The following is a 16,720-nucleotide window of genomic DNA, read 5'->3' as shown; positions in this document are numbered from 1 at the left end:
TATGAATATATAACAACAAATCCCACTATTATGTATAACTATAATGCACCAATTTAAAAATGTGGAGAAAAAAAACAGCACTGATAGAAAAATAAAAAGGGCTAGTGAAAGCCTCAGTGGTAAAGTGCCCTGAGTTCAATCCCTAACACCAGAAAAACAAAAAGGTCTACCTATTCATATGTATGTAGGAAAGTTTTCAAACATCTATAGAATACATGTTCATGCTTACTCATTTACCAATCAAATACTTGCTCATTTCTTTACCCAGGGAATTAGCATGATCCACACATATCCTGAATGGTAGAAAAGGAAAAAAAAAAAGATAAAGATAAGAAGAGCTCAGTCTAACCCAACTACCTGCATCTTCACACAAAAACAATCTTACTATTCTATTACTAAAGATATTTCTTATGATTTATCTAGAAACAATGACCAGGAGTTCTCTTACTAGTTATACTATTAACCCAACTGCTTCTAAAAGCCCCTAGGCTAAGTATTAATATCTTTCGATATCATTTAAACCCCAGGCAACAGTACTATGCAAATCTGTGTTCCATGGAGCTTAAAGTTGCCGATGATTTACATACAGAATGGAATTTTATCATGACCCATTCTCACAATTTGGATTATTTTTAATCTGGAGCTCCAAAAAAAGAAAAAAAAAAAAGTTTCAGTTTCAACTCTAAAGAAAGCAGAGGTTTTATGGTTCTGTACCTTCAGTTATGGTATATAAAGAACTACAATAATATACTACTACTTTTAATTCATGTAACAAATTTAGTGCTAATATATTGTATTATTTAAGTTCCATATAGCTTTTGGGGTTAATTAAGGACATAGTCAAGATTCAAATTCTTCCATATTTGGGGAATCTTTGCACATAGGGAACACATTCTAGATGCCAACAGAAATCTATTAAGTGCCATTTTCCCTAGTAAGCTTAAAAGGAAATTACCTGTGTCCAGTTTTTAAAAAATCTTAATTTTAGGACTCCTTAGAGTGTTAATAGCTACATTACCATAAAATTAAAAGCCTCCAGTCCCACCTCTGCAGCCTGTTCCTCCACAGGTCTGACTGTCAAGTCTCAGTGGACTCTCGCCGCTGATGGCAGTCTCCTCTGCCCCTGTACAATACCTTCAAAGACAAACAGTCCACCACTACTCCCACCAATAACATACCAAGCTTCTGTCTTCTGGACCTCACGAAAACTGAATAACTGATGTAGATCCCAGCCTACTTCTGTTTCTCAGAAAGCTGACTTCAGTCTTAGTACCTTCCTACAACTTCCATCTAGCTGGTCACAAAACTCCCTTCTTTCTTCAGGATTGGAAACACAAAAGGCAGAGAACTCTTAAAGGGAACATCAACACAAAAGTTTCCAGGGCCCCATCTCTGTTCCTTTCCTCTTCTAGAATCCACACTCCTTGAGGACAAGGTCAGTGCCTTAAGTAAATATTTATATCCTTAATATTTGATAAGTGATGAATGAGCAACAACAACCAGAAATCCATTGAATACTGAAACACCAGAGCATTAAAAAACTGTAATAGTGTTGCATTTTTCTCTGCTAATGTCATCCATCCTTCGAACTTAAAAATTACTCAGAATCTGCTATGACCCTCACAGGCTTCAGGGCAAGATGTCCTTGCCTGATAATGTTGAAAATAACCACAAGGGAAACCTGGAGCTGAAAAAACCAACTTCCATCTGGCTCTGGCCCCTCCCCTCCCAAAGGTCACTGAAGATGGACATGGGCCGGAGGCCTGCACCACACCAGGCTCAAAACCCAATGACCCAGTCAGAAAGGAACCGACCCTGGGCAGGTCAACGTCTTCCCATTGCAGAGGTGACATGAGAAGGCAACAGGCACAAAGAAGCACCACGGGCAGTACCAGTTTTCCTGACATGAAATCCAATGCTCACTGGAACATGCCAGTTCCCCCAAGGAGGTGCTGGGGAGATGGTGATGGGAGATGGGGAGGGCAAGTCTGGGGCTTCTTTCCCAGGGTAGAAGATATCCGAGACACCAAAACTCCACATTATAAAGACAAAAGTCAGCATTTTTTTCTTTTTAACGAAGTCTGACAACTGAAGCCATGGGCAGGAGGGGGAATGTATGATTCTCTCAGATTATGGGAGCTATTCCAAATCCCTCCCTCAAATACAGTCTCCTATGCCTACCAAAGGAGCCCATCCCCACCACCCCAAAAGGTCTCCAAAGCCCACCATCTTCAACCTTTCTCTCCGGCATTGAAATTCTGGCACATGATATGGAATTTATCAAATGGGAGTTTATCCCAATTCAAGAAACCATGTACTGTTGATGATCCCTCCTTCCTCATGCCACCTCTTACACATCACAGGAAGCTCAACATCAATGTGTTTATTCAAGTTACCCATTATTAACTCTCCAGAAAAAACCAACATTGGTCAAGAATCTGACCCTCTGAATTTTCAGTGGCAAACTATGTAATAAAGTCCCTTTAATAACTTAAAACCTTCATTAGTTTTTCACAAAATCACCTCCAAACAAGTCAACAGAGCACACACATTATTCAGTTTCCAAAAAAATCAATAATAGCAGTTTTCTAAAAAAAAATAAACATTCTCTCATCACACATATCAGAAGGTTCTTAAAAGAATAAAGAAAATAAAAATGGAAAATGAAAACAGAAAAAGCCTGGGAAGGAAAAGGTTAACTTAAGAGATTAAATATTCTATAAATTGTAGCTAACACAATAGTTTATAAATGAATCTAATAAACTATAAATACTATGGCACCTCTGCTCTCACCACAAAAACTCTGCTTTCTACTGAAGAAAGCAGCACTGAGAGAAGGACATAAGAAATAACTCCTCTGGCTGATCGAAGAAAAGCAACTCTTTCTGTAATAAAATAATTTGAACCAAAATTGTCATTTATAACTGGTTTTGTTTGTTTCTTTTAGACAAGGCTAAGCAGCCTGAAATGTAAAATGCCCTAGATCAACACAGCGTATTCTACAGTAACAAATTTTAGGTTAACAATCCACAAGAAGGTTTTTCCCTCAGGTCACTTAATTATTGGAACCAAAGTATGAGTAAATCTATGATCCTTCATCCTGAAATAACATTATTTGATTACTAAATTAATTCTTCTTGAATAAGGTATTGTCAAGATCATTTTTAGATTAATTTTGTAATCCTTGAGTTTATTTTTGTGTCATTTTACCCTAATACCACTTAAACACAAATGCAATCCTTCTTTCACGGTTGGTGGAAATATGAATGTCATTGTCACTACAAACTGGTCTGAGATCAATGAGATGGACACGCAGGGAGGATTTCCACTGTACAGAGGTTTCATATTCTGCTATTATCTCGTCTGTAGAGACACTTGATGAAATGAGGAGCAAACAAAGTATATTAAAGTCTTTCTTATACTCAGGGGAAAATCCACTGGTTCAGGAGTCAGCAAACTAGATTTTGTTCTTATCTTCACTGCTAACTAGCCATGACCACAGACAAATCAGTTGCCCATGAAGGACCTCATCTTCCTCTGTAAAATTAGGGAGCTAGACCAGACAACCTCAAAAAACACCTTTCATCTCCAGAACAGTATGATTTCATCTCCATAACACACATTTCCATCAACCCAGAGAACACACGGTACTTTCCAAAAAGACTGACATTACCCATTTACAAGTTTTCAAGAAACTCTGATTTTTAAATTATATCTTAAAATATTCTTTTAGACAATCCCTGCCTTTTTGCCAAGGGTAGGGGGGCTAAGTTTAGTTGAGTAACCTTAAATAAATTATTTCATTTCTCTGTTCTTCAGATACTCCACCAAAAAGCAAAATAATAAAACTAACCATGTCTGGAGCTGGGGTTGTAGCTCGGTGGTAGAGCGCTTGCCTAGCACATGTGAGGCACTACGTTTGATGCTCAGCACCACATAAAATAAAAATATCTATCTATAATTAAATTTAAAAAAAAAACTATCCATGTCTACCAACCAGATTTTCCAGATGCACAGACAAGATGGTTTTCTAAAAAAAATAATAATAATAATCAAACTGTCAAATGCAAGCCAGGTGTGATGATGCACAGCGGTAATCCCAGCTCCTCAGGAAGCTGAGGCAGGAGGATTGCAAATTCAAGGCCAGCCTGGGCAATTCAGCAAGATCCTATTTCAAATAAAAATAAAAAGGGCTGGGGATGTAGCTCAGTGGTAGTGTCCCTAGGTTCAATCCCTACTACCACGAAGAAGAAGAAAAAAACATCAAATGCAAGCCTTCATTGTTTCACAAGAGCCTCCTCCTCTACAAGCATGGAATGCAAGGCCCTTAACTGATGAGTGACACCTGTGTTACCAAAATGTACGTGTGTGCCCTCGCTTCAGTAACACATGATGCACTGCCATGCACACTGTACAGACACTAAGAAATACAAGAGTAATTTTCAAAGGATACCAATTTGAATATCTAAGTATAGTGCTTAGTTTTCCTTACTATATTCACTGCATTTGCTTTTTCTTGATAGATCCATTCACTTATGAAAGTAAAGTAACTGGAAAATATCAGAATATATAAAGGAAAAGTCACTTCCCTGTGTTTTTGTGTGTTTCCTCCTAACATTTTTCTTACACACAATATATTTTACACAATTGTGACCATACATATTTCTATACACTACTTATTTTTTACTCAATATTATAATTTTCCCATGGTAGAAATTCTCCATCAGCAGCACTTTTAAGGGTTACATGATATTCCTTCAGCTTGCTCTCTTAAGTAATAACAGCATACACTTAGTGGGGATTTCCTTTGTGCCAAGCTGTACTCTAAGTGCTTAACGTGCTATTGCTTGCTTCCTCACAAAGGTCTCTAGGATAAATGCTATTAAGAAGCTCACTCTCTGGATGAAGAAACAGAAAGCAGAACCAGGAAATGCAAGAGCTGGGATAGGAGTCTCCTGAGCCCAGGACGTATCCACCATGTCCTACTGCCACCCCAAGCAAGAACACAGAGAAACTGTGCTCTACCGCCATACTCTATGTCCTAGAATTGAGGGAAAAAAATGTGTGCTATTTAATTTACTCCTGAAACAAAAGAGGAAGACTTACTAAAGCATCTGTAAGATCATAAAACCTTTCTATAAACAAAATGTTTTTTATAAAAAAGTGAACCATTCCTATATGACACTACATATCATTGTTTTTAATTTAGCATGGTTAACAACTTTCTTTATAATATTTCTACATCCATATGACTGAACATGTATTTCCTGTTAAGACAAAAAATGTATGAAAACAGGGTGTATGAATTTCTGTTACATACATTCAGAGTTTCAGAATAAAGTTCAAGGGGTCAATAAACTCTGGATAGTTCATGGCCACCAGCTTCAGATATACTTTCAGTTTAATATTCCATAAATGAGAAAAATCTCTCATTGCATCCTCACCCTGACTTAACTATATTTATCCCTGTCAACTTCAAAGACAGGGAAGAGGAGATTCAAAGTTCTGATCAGACAGTAAGTATCCTTGCTATCAAGGAACTGTGAGTCAACAGAAACAGAAAATAAAAGTGTAAAAGAAACAAATAACTTTACCATCCAAGTGCTTCTTGATGGTTTGCAAAACTCATTGTTCAATGAATAAACAGTAATTCCAGTGGTTTTTATCAATTCCATTTTCGCTTTATTTTGTTTCATCTTCTGAGAAATAAGTTACTAAACACCAAACCAAGAGTTAGATCAGTGTGTTCTTTTACATTTGGAGGCTCTACAGAGCTGGTAAAAACGAACAGTCCTCAAAAAGGAAATTCTTTAAAATATTATGCAAAGATCATACAAAGATACTGATATCTGACCAGCTCTTTCTAAACTAAAGCAAACAAAGGGCCACCTCAAAGTGTGATAAATTCTTAAGTCTAGGGAATGCCTCTGAATTTACCACAGGTAAATGAGAAACCTGAATCTGGCAGCAGGAGAGAAAGTGGAATGACAGAAAGGGCAGAAGGGAGGGAAATCAGAGGCACTGTAGCATCAAAAAAGGATGAAATAATGAGGTGTACAATCCTCAGGATTTGTTTATTCATCAAAAAAAATTGAGCCACTGTTATACTTCAGGCTCAGGGGGAACCGTGGTGAACTGTTCGTGAGGGAAGTTTTATTTATTGCACACAAATGAACATAAACAGTGCTGAATGGTACAAAGAAAAGACAGGACAGGCGGGCACGGTTTAGTTTGAGTGGACAAGCAAAGACTGAGTTCGGTTCCAGAGACCAAGGGGAGTGGCCTGGCAGCTGAGGAAGGACGTAGGGGGTGATGACGTCCCTGGCAGAGGAAAGTACTTCTGCTGAGGCCCTGGGGCTTGAGAGAGGCTGACACACAGGACCATCTAAAAGCCCAGCCAGTAAGCAATGGGCGGGAGGTGCCTCATAAGAACAGCACCTTCAAGTCAAGGAGCAGTGGGCAAGTACTGGTGTCTTCAGGAGTCAGAACGGAACCCTACAGATGGAGCAAGAATGGCAACAGAGACCAGATAGAAAGGACCCTGTCCCCTGCTACTGAGGGACCAGGACAGAGCAGAAGAAGGAGAGCAGGAGATGCCAGATTGCAGAAGACCTTAGTGCTACTCACCGAAGATCTAAGTTCTCCTTGTAGTCATACAGTAAAGACTGTCTTTCCCTGCCCTTTGAAATTAGATGTGGCCCTGGGGCTTGCTTTAGCCAAATGAGAGTCACCACATTTCAGTTGTCCCTACAAAAACCTGCCATAGTTGGCTGTCCCATCAACTCAGGTCCCAGGACAATATGGAAGCTGGTCTCCAGAACACCCTTGAGGGATAGTGGGGGATAGAAGTAAACTCTGATGGTAGTGAGGGGGAGAAACAAACCTAGCTACTTTAAGCCACTGAGAGCTGAGAGTCCTTAGCCTATAATGGATGACTTATGATACAACGCAACATAAAGGAGATACAAATGCCTGAATGGGGCAATCAGCAGGAGACTGCACACCTGTATCCCAGTGACTCAGGAGGCTGAGGCAGGGAGGATCGCAAGTTCAAGGGCAGCCTCAGGAACTTAGCAAGGCCCTAAGCAACTTAGGGTGACCCTGCCTCAAAATAAAATAAATAAATAAATAAAAAGGAATAGGGATGTGGCTCAATGGTAAAGCGCCTCTGGGTTCAATTCTAAGTACCAAAAAAAAAAAAAAAAAAAAAAAGATGAACAAAATAAACAAAGGAGGAGACAGAGAATTGGTGATGATGAAATGGTGTTTCTCATTAAAGAAAAAAAGAATGCAAAAAGGACCACGAGGTTTGGAATGAAAAGTGACAATTTATGTTTCACAGATGCTGAACTATAGGGGCCAATAAGAGAAACATGTCGGTATCAGGCAAGATGAAAGAAAAGCAGGGCTGTGCTGGGGAACAAATGAGAACTAAGTTGCAGAAATCACAATGACACGGTGCTCGCTTCAGGGTGGAGGGAAGAGATTGAACACGCTGATGAGGAGGTGGAGAGGACCCCCTTTAGGAAGGCCCGCCACTGTGGTGAAAGCACAAGGGGGGAGCGCCAAGAGACAGAGGTAGAAACAGGAGGAAGGAGGAAAGGCAAGGTAACCCTGCTTCACAGAAGGGGACTGGAGGGTGCAGAGTGAAATCAGGGACACTAAAGACAGAAGTAGGTCACAGGGGCCAGGGAGCTGGGGCGGTGAGAATATAGAGGCAGATCCAACAAGCACTGTGGAATTAAGAAGAGAGTGGAGTCGCAGGATCAGAGGAAGGAGCCAAGGCCAGGAGTGGCTAAAGGCAGGGGGAGCGGTCTGGCAGCCCCCCAGGTCTCAGTAGGCTCTCAGGTACTCATCTCTCCCTCACATGCCAAGATCTGAACAACTTTTTTTCAGATGAAATAAAATTGCCGGTGCTCAAATATACAGAATGAAACAGAAATGAAATTAACTATCTTGTAAACACAACTGGCCTTCCTCTGAGGATTGTAACAAGTGTGGTCTGTGACAAGAGTCCATTTATCACAGCACATTCTCAAAACCATGTCTCCTGTCAACCTGTTTCAAACCAGTAAAAGCAATGCATGTCGACTGTAGAAATCTGAAAAGAACAGAAAATCGAAAAGACAAACTGTGAAGCTCTCCATATCCCCAAATCCGGAGATAAACACGGCTAACAGTGGCATTATGGTTGGTGCCAAAGGCTACACGTGATTCATGCCGATGGCCAGTCAACTGCTGTGCAGGATGGATCTGTGCTAAAGAAAAATGATTTTATGACAGGCACACTTTTTAAACTTCATTCTTAACAAACCTACATTCATATCATACAGTATGTCATATGTCCAAAAATCATAAATCTTTTTCAATCTTCAGGATTCTTGGGAATGAACATGCCTGATCAGACATTGTGGCTAGACAGTTTTGTTTTGTTTATTTCTTTATATCCCTCCCAGCCTTTTTTTTCTACACATATACTTTGTGAAAATACAACCTGGCTCAAGCTGTGCTTATAATTTTGTAACCTGGTTCTACTCCCTTTAAGAGTAATTATAAATATAACCAGCCACATTTATTGCCAGAGTTCTAAGAGTTTTGTAAGAATTCATTCATTTAATTCTCACAACAACCCTATGAAGAGGTATTATTAGCATCCCCATTTTTCTGACGGAAAAATCAGGCAGGAGTTAGCACCTTGCCCAGGTCACACACCATTAGTAACAAAGCAAAGGGGACGTGGACCCTAAGCAGCCTGACCCACTGCCCCTGAACCACACCACGCACCCATATCCGCTGCCTTCCAATGCCATCACATAAGAATGCTCCCAAGTCATTAGTCTTCTAATACAAAAATGTGATGGTTTTATAAATGGTCCACATTCCAGAATTTATTTAAGCCACTGAAATGACCTTCAGATAGTGTGCAGTTCATCAGTAGTCCACATTCTCTGCCTTGAACATGCCACAGTGCCTGAAGCCATTCAACACTGTGGCTTCAGGCACCATGCTTTATGCACACCTCAGGTCAGAAATGCTTAGAAGTTTAAGGAACCCCGTTAAGGTTCTTGATACATATATACACAGCCCCACTGCAAAACGGTTATACCATCCATCATGTTATACACTCCAGGAGCGACAGGGCTCCCAAAGAGCCATGTGAGCGGCCCTGGCCTTGGAATGGGGGATCCTGCAAACAGAAGTGCTCGATTCACCCCATCGATGAGAGAATCTTTTCTATCTTTGCAAATGTGTCAGACAAAAATGGCATCTTGTTTTACTTAACCCTTCTTTCATCATTAGCAAGACTGAATACTTTTTTCCTGCTCTTTATTGGCTAACTATATTCCTTTCTGCGAAGAATTGCCTATTAATGTCCTTTCCAATTTTTCTACTAGAGTGTTTCTCCTTTTAAAATTGATTTGTATGATTTTTTTTAATTTAACTCTAAGCCAGAGATTGAGTGCTAGATAAATAACCAGAAGGCAAATGATGTTTCTCAGCTTACTGATTGACTTTATATGGTACTGGTGACACACAGAACAGACTTAGTGTTAACATGGGGAGGCAGAAGGCAGATCGCTAAAAACTCAGGGCACGAAGTCACCATGCCTGCATTCAAGACCCAGCCATGACCTTAAGGTGACTCAATCTCCCCTATGTGAAGCTCTTACCCACATCCTAGGACATTATATGTGCTCAATAAATACTGTCTCCAAGGATAGTCAAGATAACCAATATTTTCCTTTATTAACACAATAAAAGCTTACATTTATTAAGTGCTTACTATTAAGTACTTTACACACATTACCTTATTTAATCTTTATTTTTTAAAACTCCCTAAGATAAAAAATACCTTAAATTCCTAATTCTCAGATGAGCAAACTGAGGCCTAGGTAGAGTAAGTTTCTCAAAATCCTCTGCTTAACAGTGGCAAAACCAAGGTTCACTTCCAAAGCCCAGGCAAATTGGTTTTCTCCTGTATCCTCATGCTTTAAAAATACCTCCACACTTATACGATTACTGGTTCTTTTTTGTGCTGTTTTACATTTATTTATTTAGGTGTGTGATATAAGGTGGGCCTCCGACATTTTTTCAACACTCTTTAATGAGTGGTGCACCCACCATATTTGACTACCGCTCCCACAGCATCCTAAATGCTTAAATCTCTGGCGTTTTCTCACAGGCCTCTTCTCGTTCTTAGGTTTGCATAATACAAAATAGTCACATTATTTACTTCCAGGATTACACTTAAGGGAAGATCTCTCTAAGAAGCATATGTTCATGGGCTGGTTTAAACCTCTGTCCTAAAATAGGTTTCAAAAAGACAAGGAAAACAATCTATTTTGTGATGTGTCTTCAGCCAATGCTTGAGTATGTTGCCAAATTTAGCGACTGTATTTCTCAAAGCTTCTCTCCCTTCCTCTTAAAACTTGCCCATCTTTGCCCAAGCTACTGTGCTGCTTCTTGGCCTACCTTGACATTCGAAGCATGTGCTCAATTTCTTATTCTTTCCCAGAAAATAAAAACTTTAAAAGTCTTCCTTATCTCTGTATCTTCCAGTTCAATTCAATTCTTCATCAACCCCTCCCCAAGTACACCATTTCTCTTCCTAGTCTCTGAGCCACATATTTTATATTTTCAGTGATGCTCCTTTATACTGTTACCATGTTTTTGTAGATGAGTGACCTGTCCACCTGCTTAGGTCATAAATCCTTCAGGAGCAAAAGCCCACTAACTGATACATCATATTCTCAGCACTCAGCAGCGAGTCCTAACTTAGAGCAGGCCTCCGGAAATGTGGATAAAGATTTCGCAATTCCTTCCCTCCCTGTTCAAATGCTCTCCCGTCTAATATTCATCATACTAGAAACCAAAGAAATGGAACCTGTTGTTGATTATCTTGTTGGAGATGGGTCTCCACCCAGCTTCCTGTATTTTAGGACATTTCTGTTTGTTAGGACTCTCCAAGAGGGTAGAAAGACAGTGAGTTTCAGTTGTCAGCTTACTAAACTAACTGATTTTAAATTATAGCCAAAATGAGGTTTTACCTTACCTGAGGATTTCAGAGAACCACCCTACTAGGGTCTCACATTACCTCAGATAACACTGGAATCTTGAGGTGAGGAGTGGAGCGGGGTGGGGAAGGCCTCAAGCAGAGTGCAGTATATTATCACCCTGCCTTCTGTCCACCCTCCTCCAGTGACACAAAGGAAAATTCAGCAATGACCTGACCCAGTGTCATTTCATTTCATATTGCTGGATCTCAAAGAGATGTGGAATGATACCCTTGGCAAGGGACTGACATCGATGGAGAGTGTGAAGCTGAACACACCAAGATAAGATCAGTAAGGAAGATGGGCAGCCAGATGACTTGCATACTAATACCCAAGTGCAAGGTGGTCTGTGCACCCTTGCAAAGTGTCACAATATAACACAAATCTTCCAAGGAAGAATATTTTTAGGCCTTGGGTGATACATTCTCTTACATGTAAGGCCATGATGATGCTGTCTTTAATATATCTGAAAGTTCTGAGGTAAAATTCCTTCAGGAACTCTAAAAAGAAATCAGAACCCAATCAGGGAATGTGTGTGTGTGTGTGTGTGTGTGTGTGTGTGTGTGTGTTTGTGTGTGGTACTAGGGACTAACTCAGGGCCACTCTACTACTGAGCTACAATTCCAACCATTTGTATTTTAAGACAGGGTCTCACTAAGTTATTGAGGCTACCCTGGAACTTGAGATCCTCCTGCCTTAGTATCCCGAGTTGCTAGGATTATAAGTGGGCACCTTTGCACCCGACTATTTCTAGCTTCTCTATTTGGGTCACAGACATTTTAAATATTATCCACCCCTCTTGATTACTGTAAATTTGTGGAAAGTTAATTCTGAATTTGTGAATATTCTTATTCATTACCAAGATATCATAAATTACTTTCCCTACAGCTAGGACTAGTACTAATAGAACCTCTATTACTCTTATAAAAAGTAGCTAAGAGTGGAAGCCTGTTGGTAGATAAGAGACTCTAGAAACAACTAATACAGCTTCTTATTTAACAGAACAGGAACCCTGAGGTTCAAAGAAGTGAATGTAACTACTCCAAGAGAACGTAAGTAGCTGGCAAGAATGTATGCTTTGTCTATACTGCTCATTTAATCCTCCCAACGGCTCTATAAGGTAAATACAATTAGTATCTCTACTTCAGATGAGGAAACTGAGATCCTGCAAGGTTATGGTACAATACCTAAGACTGCATGGGTGGAAAGGGCAGAACTGGAATTATAATCCCTGCCCTGAACTACAAGAGGATTAAAACCCAGAACTCCTGACCTCACGAAGGTTCTCTCAGTCATAAATAATTCTAAGGCTCATGAATGAGCAAACCACATTTAAAAAGGCCTGCAAAACTTTTTTGGATTTTAATTAGAACAAACTAATAATCAAAGATCTTATTTAAAAATATGGGAAATCAGAATAACACATCAAGTGTTATTGTTGTATCATAATGGCATTATAGTTATATAATAAAATATTCCTGTTTTTTAATAATATATACTAAGTATACAGGGTTATAAGGCTTGGAACTCGAGATCACAAAAAAAAAAGGAAAACTGGGACAGACGGAGCAAGTGAGACAAAATTCTGATAATTAGTGAATCTGGATTATGGAACGTGAAGGTTCATATTATTCTTTCTACTTTTTCATATGTTTATTTTCAAGTTTGTCAAATTAATACAAAATAATTTATAAAGGCCCATAAAGCTGAGTCCAAGAAAAATGAAGTTATCAAATAATGAAAATTGTATGAACACATATCACTCTTATATTCTAAAGTTTATTCTTTAATGGCAGTCTTTATTACCCACTGAACTATTTAATTTCATCATTTCCAATCTGATCTCACAACGGTCCACTCATCAATATTTGAAGTATGGAAAGATCTAATTACTCTCATACGTTTTAATTTTCTTTTTAGGCCATCTGCAGAACTGCTTTATCAGCCAGCCAGTTAAGAATATTTATTGAGCATTTATTACGTTGTGGGTATTGTATTAGCGCTGACCCAAGTTATCAAAGAAAGCAGAATAATAATTCTTCTATCCAAGGTAGAAGGTAAGGCTTGGTTGATGTACTTGTCTCCACAGATCCTATTCAACGGAGATAGGCCAGAATTTATGTGACAGGTGTACCTGCTGTGACTTCCTGGCACATTGGAGCAGCAACAAGCAGTAAGCGGTGGCAGAGTATCAGGTAGGAGGTGAGGGGCTGGAGGTTTATGGGTAATTCTGAGTGTCCATAAGCTCTCTCAGATTTCTCCTTCTGCAATGCAGAACCACGTAATGCATTTTCCAGAAAGCCAGGAAGGCCCACATGCAACCTAAGGAGGCCCACATGTTCTCCTGCATTTTGTAATTGTTTCATCACAGGTTCTATCAGACAAGTTACCCCCAGCAGATAAGACTAAGAATTGAGACACCAGCCAGGCATCTGGTCATGCTTAAGGGTGTCCAGGGAGAAGAGACATTCTACTAAAGTGTCATGAGGTAACAGTAGACGCATGTTACACATGGGAGTGAACACTACTAGGTCACTATCAGTAGGCCTTCCGCTATCAGGAAGGGCATGTGTTCAAGGAACACTGTACATCAGTAATAAGTGGTGTCGTACCTGTGTTGGCACATCTGTGCTCCATCTAAATGGCTTATTAAACTCATACCTCCACTTCAACTGGGGTCTGTCATAGCACAGTAAGATTTCCCATGGACTCTTTTTTTGCCTCAAAACTTTTCTGAGCACAACAGGTCCCAATTTAAAAACAGAGAAGACACCACAGAGGCTGTGGGCTTTATCCTTAATACGCTCTCATTGGCAAAAGTCAAGAAGATGCAAGCAGTCATACTTAGGCCAAAGCAACAGATGTTAGCTGGGGTTTTGGAAGAGATGGCCAGGTTCTGATCTGTCCAACTCTTGCTCTACTCCTTACCTCAACTGATCAGTTTCCCTAAAACAGAAAAATAAAACCCCTCCTATTACAGACCAAAATGAAGTTTGAGAAATCTGGAGTTGGCAAACACTAGAAAATTCAAACTCAGCAAACTGGATATGGAAATCAGCAACAATCTCCACAAACATCATTCATGGCAATTCTGCCTCTGCCCAGGATGGGCATGGATCAGTCACCAAAATGATGAATCTGCTCCTGTTAAGAGACCCAGAACGTCTGGACAACCCCCCACACACAGCACCACAGAGGCCAGAGAATTGCTTTCAAGGCCCATCTTCTCTCACAATGTTCCAACAAACAGCACAAGTCACCTACCCACAAACAAGCCCCTTAAGAAAACACGTCTGGGACAATGCGAGGAGTTGCTCAAAGTTTCCAGCTGCCCTGCAGAGCTCGCTCCTGCTCAGACATGGCCATACTCCCGCACCATCCAGCCATCTGAGTGTGCTGCTTTTCCAAATACTGCAGGACCAGCTCTAGCTGTGGACGAGTTGATTCAAACTTCATCTTCCTCACACCCAGAGGCCTATTCCTTTAAGACATTCCACCATGGCCAGATTCGACCTGGGCTATTTGCTTTGCTTGCCTCAAATCCCCAAACTTCGCAGTAATTCGCTGAAATTACTAAGAGTTCCTATGGGTCCCCTAACCCAAAAGAGGAGGCCAAACCCCAAGATTCCAGCTTACGGCACCAGGCGGAGGAGAGGATGCTGAGCCCCTTCCCTCCAGAAGTTTAGCCCATCCTCGGATCCGCAGGGGCTATCGCCCAAGCTTGGAGGGCGGGATCAGGAAGACCCCACCTCCACTCCCCGCACCGGTCCAGGCCACAGGTGCCATCGCCTCAGGATGGGGGATAAGCAACGTAATTTCCCAGGCGGCAGAACAGATAAAGTGGGGTGGAGAGGTTGAGGCAAAGGGCGCTCTCACTCAGAGGAAAATTCCCAGGAGGGAAAGGGCAGCAATGGGGAGAGAACACCGGGACTTGGGGACGGTCTGCGAGCCGCTGCCCCTCCAGGACCTTCCCTTCTCCCGGTCCAACCTCCTCTTCTCCTTTCCGCGCAACCTCTTAATCCCGCAGCCCCAGCGCGGCCGATTTAGAGGAGCCTGGCCGCGGCGAGCCCGGCTACCTGCGCCCGCCCGCCGTCCCTCTGGGGTCCCCGGCCGCGCCGCACTCACCAGGAGCACCGAGCCGCGCACCACCTCCGACACGCTCTGCCGCAGTTCGGCCGCCGTGCCCGGCTTACTCAGCGCCCGGGTGAACTTCCGAGTCTCCGCCGAGGCCGGCAGCAGCGGCGGCTGCGACATCCTCCCGCCACCGGCTCCTGCTCCCGCTCCCGCGATCGGGCCCGGCAGCGCCGCCGCCAGGTGCGCCCTCGGCGCCCGACCCGTTCCGCCCGCAGCTCCCGGCGCCGCCGCCCGCCCGCTCCCCCCGCCGCCGCCGCCGCCGCCGCCGCCGCGCGTCCGGCCGCCGCAGCCGGGGCCGCGCCCTCCGCGCCGTGTCACTCCCCGAGGCGCCCCGCGAGGCGCCCGCGGCCCTCAGTGCTCGCAGCAGAGCTCGGGCTCGCTCGGGACGACCGTGCGTGTGGGGACGGCTCCCCCATGCCACCAGCCTCCCTCGGCGGCTGCTCGCCGGGCCGCCTCCTCGGGGCGGGGTGTCCGGCGCGGCGCGGGGCGGGGCGGGGCGGCCGGCGGGCGGAGGAGGGGCCGAGACGGAGAGACGGCGGGCCGGGCAGGTCCGCGCGGCCCAGCGCAGCAGCGAGGCGGCGGGACTGACGCGGGCAGCGCGGGACGCTGTCCCAGAAAGTGCGGGGCGCACGTGCGAAGACCCAGGGCGAGGGTCGCCACGCCCGGGCAGAGCGCACACCCGGGAGCTGGGCCCGCTGCCCATGGAGCCCGCCGCGCTCCTGGGCACCGCGAGGGCCCGGCGGGGTCGGGGCTTGGCGACACCACACCCTGCTGTCCGGGACGGACGTCTAAGGAAAGTGGCCCTAATGCGTCACCGAGAGGGCAGAAGGCCCTCCAGAGTCCACCGCCCGGGCATCTGGATGGAGCGCCCCTGCCCCGGACCTGACTCCGCCGGGCCGCCCCGGAGGCATCGGTGGGACCAGGACGAGGACGGGACGGGCGTGGGAGACACGCAGACCCGGGCCCGCCTGCTGCGTCACCTTGGACGTGGGCAAAACTTCTCAGTCATCTGTCTGTAGCCTGAGAACAACTGCTCGCGAGGGGTCGAAGGGACACAGCGGCTCCGACTGCTGCCGCTCCGCAGCCCGACACCAGGCACAGTGCCCGGGAAACCCGGGATGCGCCGGCCTGCGAGCCCACCGTGAGCCCGAGAGCCGGCGCTCTGGCAACCGCCTTCCCTTCCCAGGAACTTCTCACCCAGCCTTTCCCGCTTCCCGTCCCTAAGGGCCCCCACGACTCCTATTCCTTTTTCCCTCTTTTCTGAGGAAACCCTGCGCAGCCTAAGCCTGTCGGAATCTCTGAGAGGGCGCGCGGGCAGATTTGCGCTTGGCGTGCAGCGCATGCTCCGTGGTCTCGCTTTGGGAGGGTTTCGGGGGCGGGGAGCCTGCCTTAAAGGAGCTCTTCTGATTGGTCGACCTGCTTAGGCCACGCCTGTCGCCGCCCGATGGACAGCTACTTACCTGCGGGATTGGCTTCCGCAGCGCCGGATGGTCTTGTGAACCCAATCTTGGGGGATTCCTAGCCTCACCTCC

The 16,720-nt window shown here is 43.9% G+C and overlaps 1 protein-coding gene across 7 annotated transcripts in view; it reads right to left on the bottom strand.

Annotated features, from left to right (window-relative positions):
* Positions 1-15,431, bottom strand: part of Dock9 (dedicator of cytokinesis 9) — a 273,347-nt gene extending 257,916 nt beyond the window's left edge. For all 7 annotated transcript variants that reach the window (XM_047553251.1, XM_047553252.1, XM_047553253.1 and 4 more), the window contains exon 1: positions 15,180-15,431. In XM_047553251.1, the coding sequence (XP_047409207.1) occupies positions 15,180-15,308 (129 nt within the window). In that variant the 5' untranslated portion in view covers positions 15,309-15,431. The remainder of the gene's footprint in view (positions 1-15,179) is intronic.
* Positions 15,432-16,720: the final 1,289 nt, after the last annotated feature.

Source organism: Sciurus carolinensis, chromosome 5 (genome assembly GCF_902686445.1).
Source record: "Sciurus carolinensis chromosome 5, mSciCar1.2, whole genome shotgun sequence".
In the NCBI taxonomy this organism is placed as follows: Eukaryota; Metazoa; Chordata; class Mammalia; order Rodentia; family Sciuridae; genus Sciurus; species Sciurus carolinensis.
Note: the sequence above shows the minus strand (reverse complement) of the source record. Positions and strands in the feature narration are given on the sequence as shown.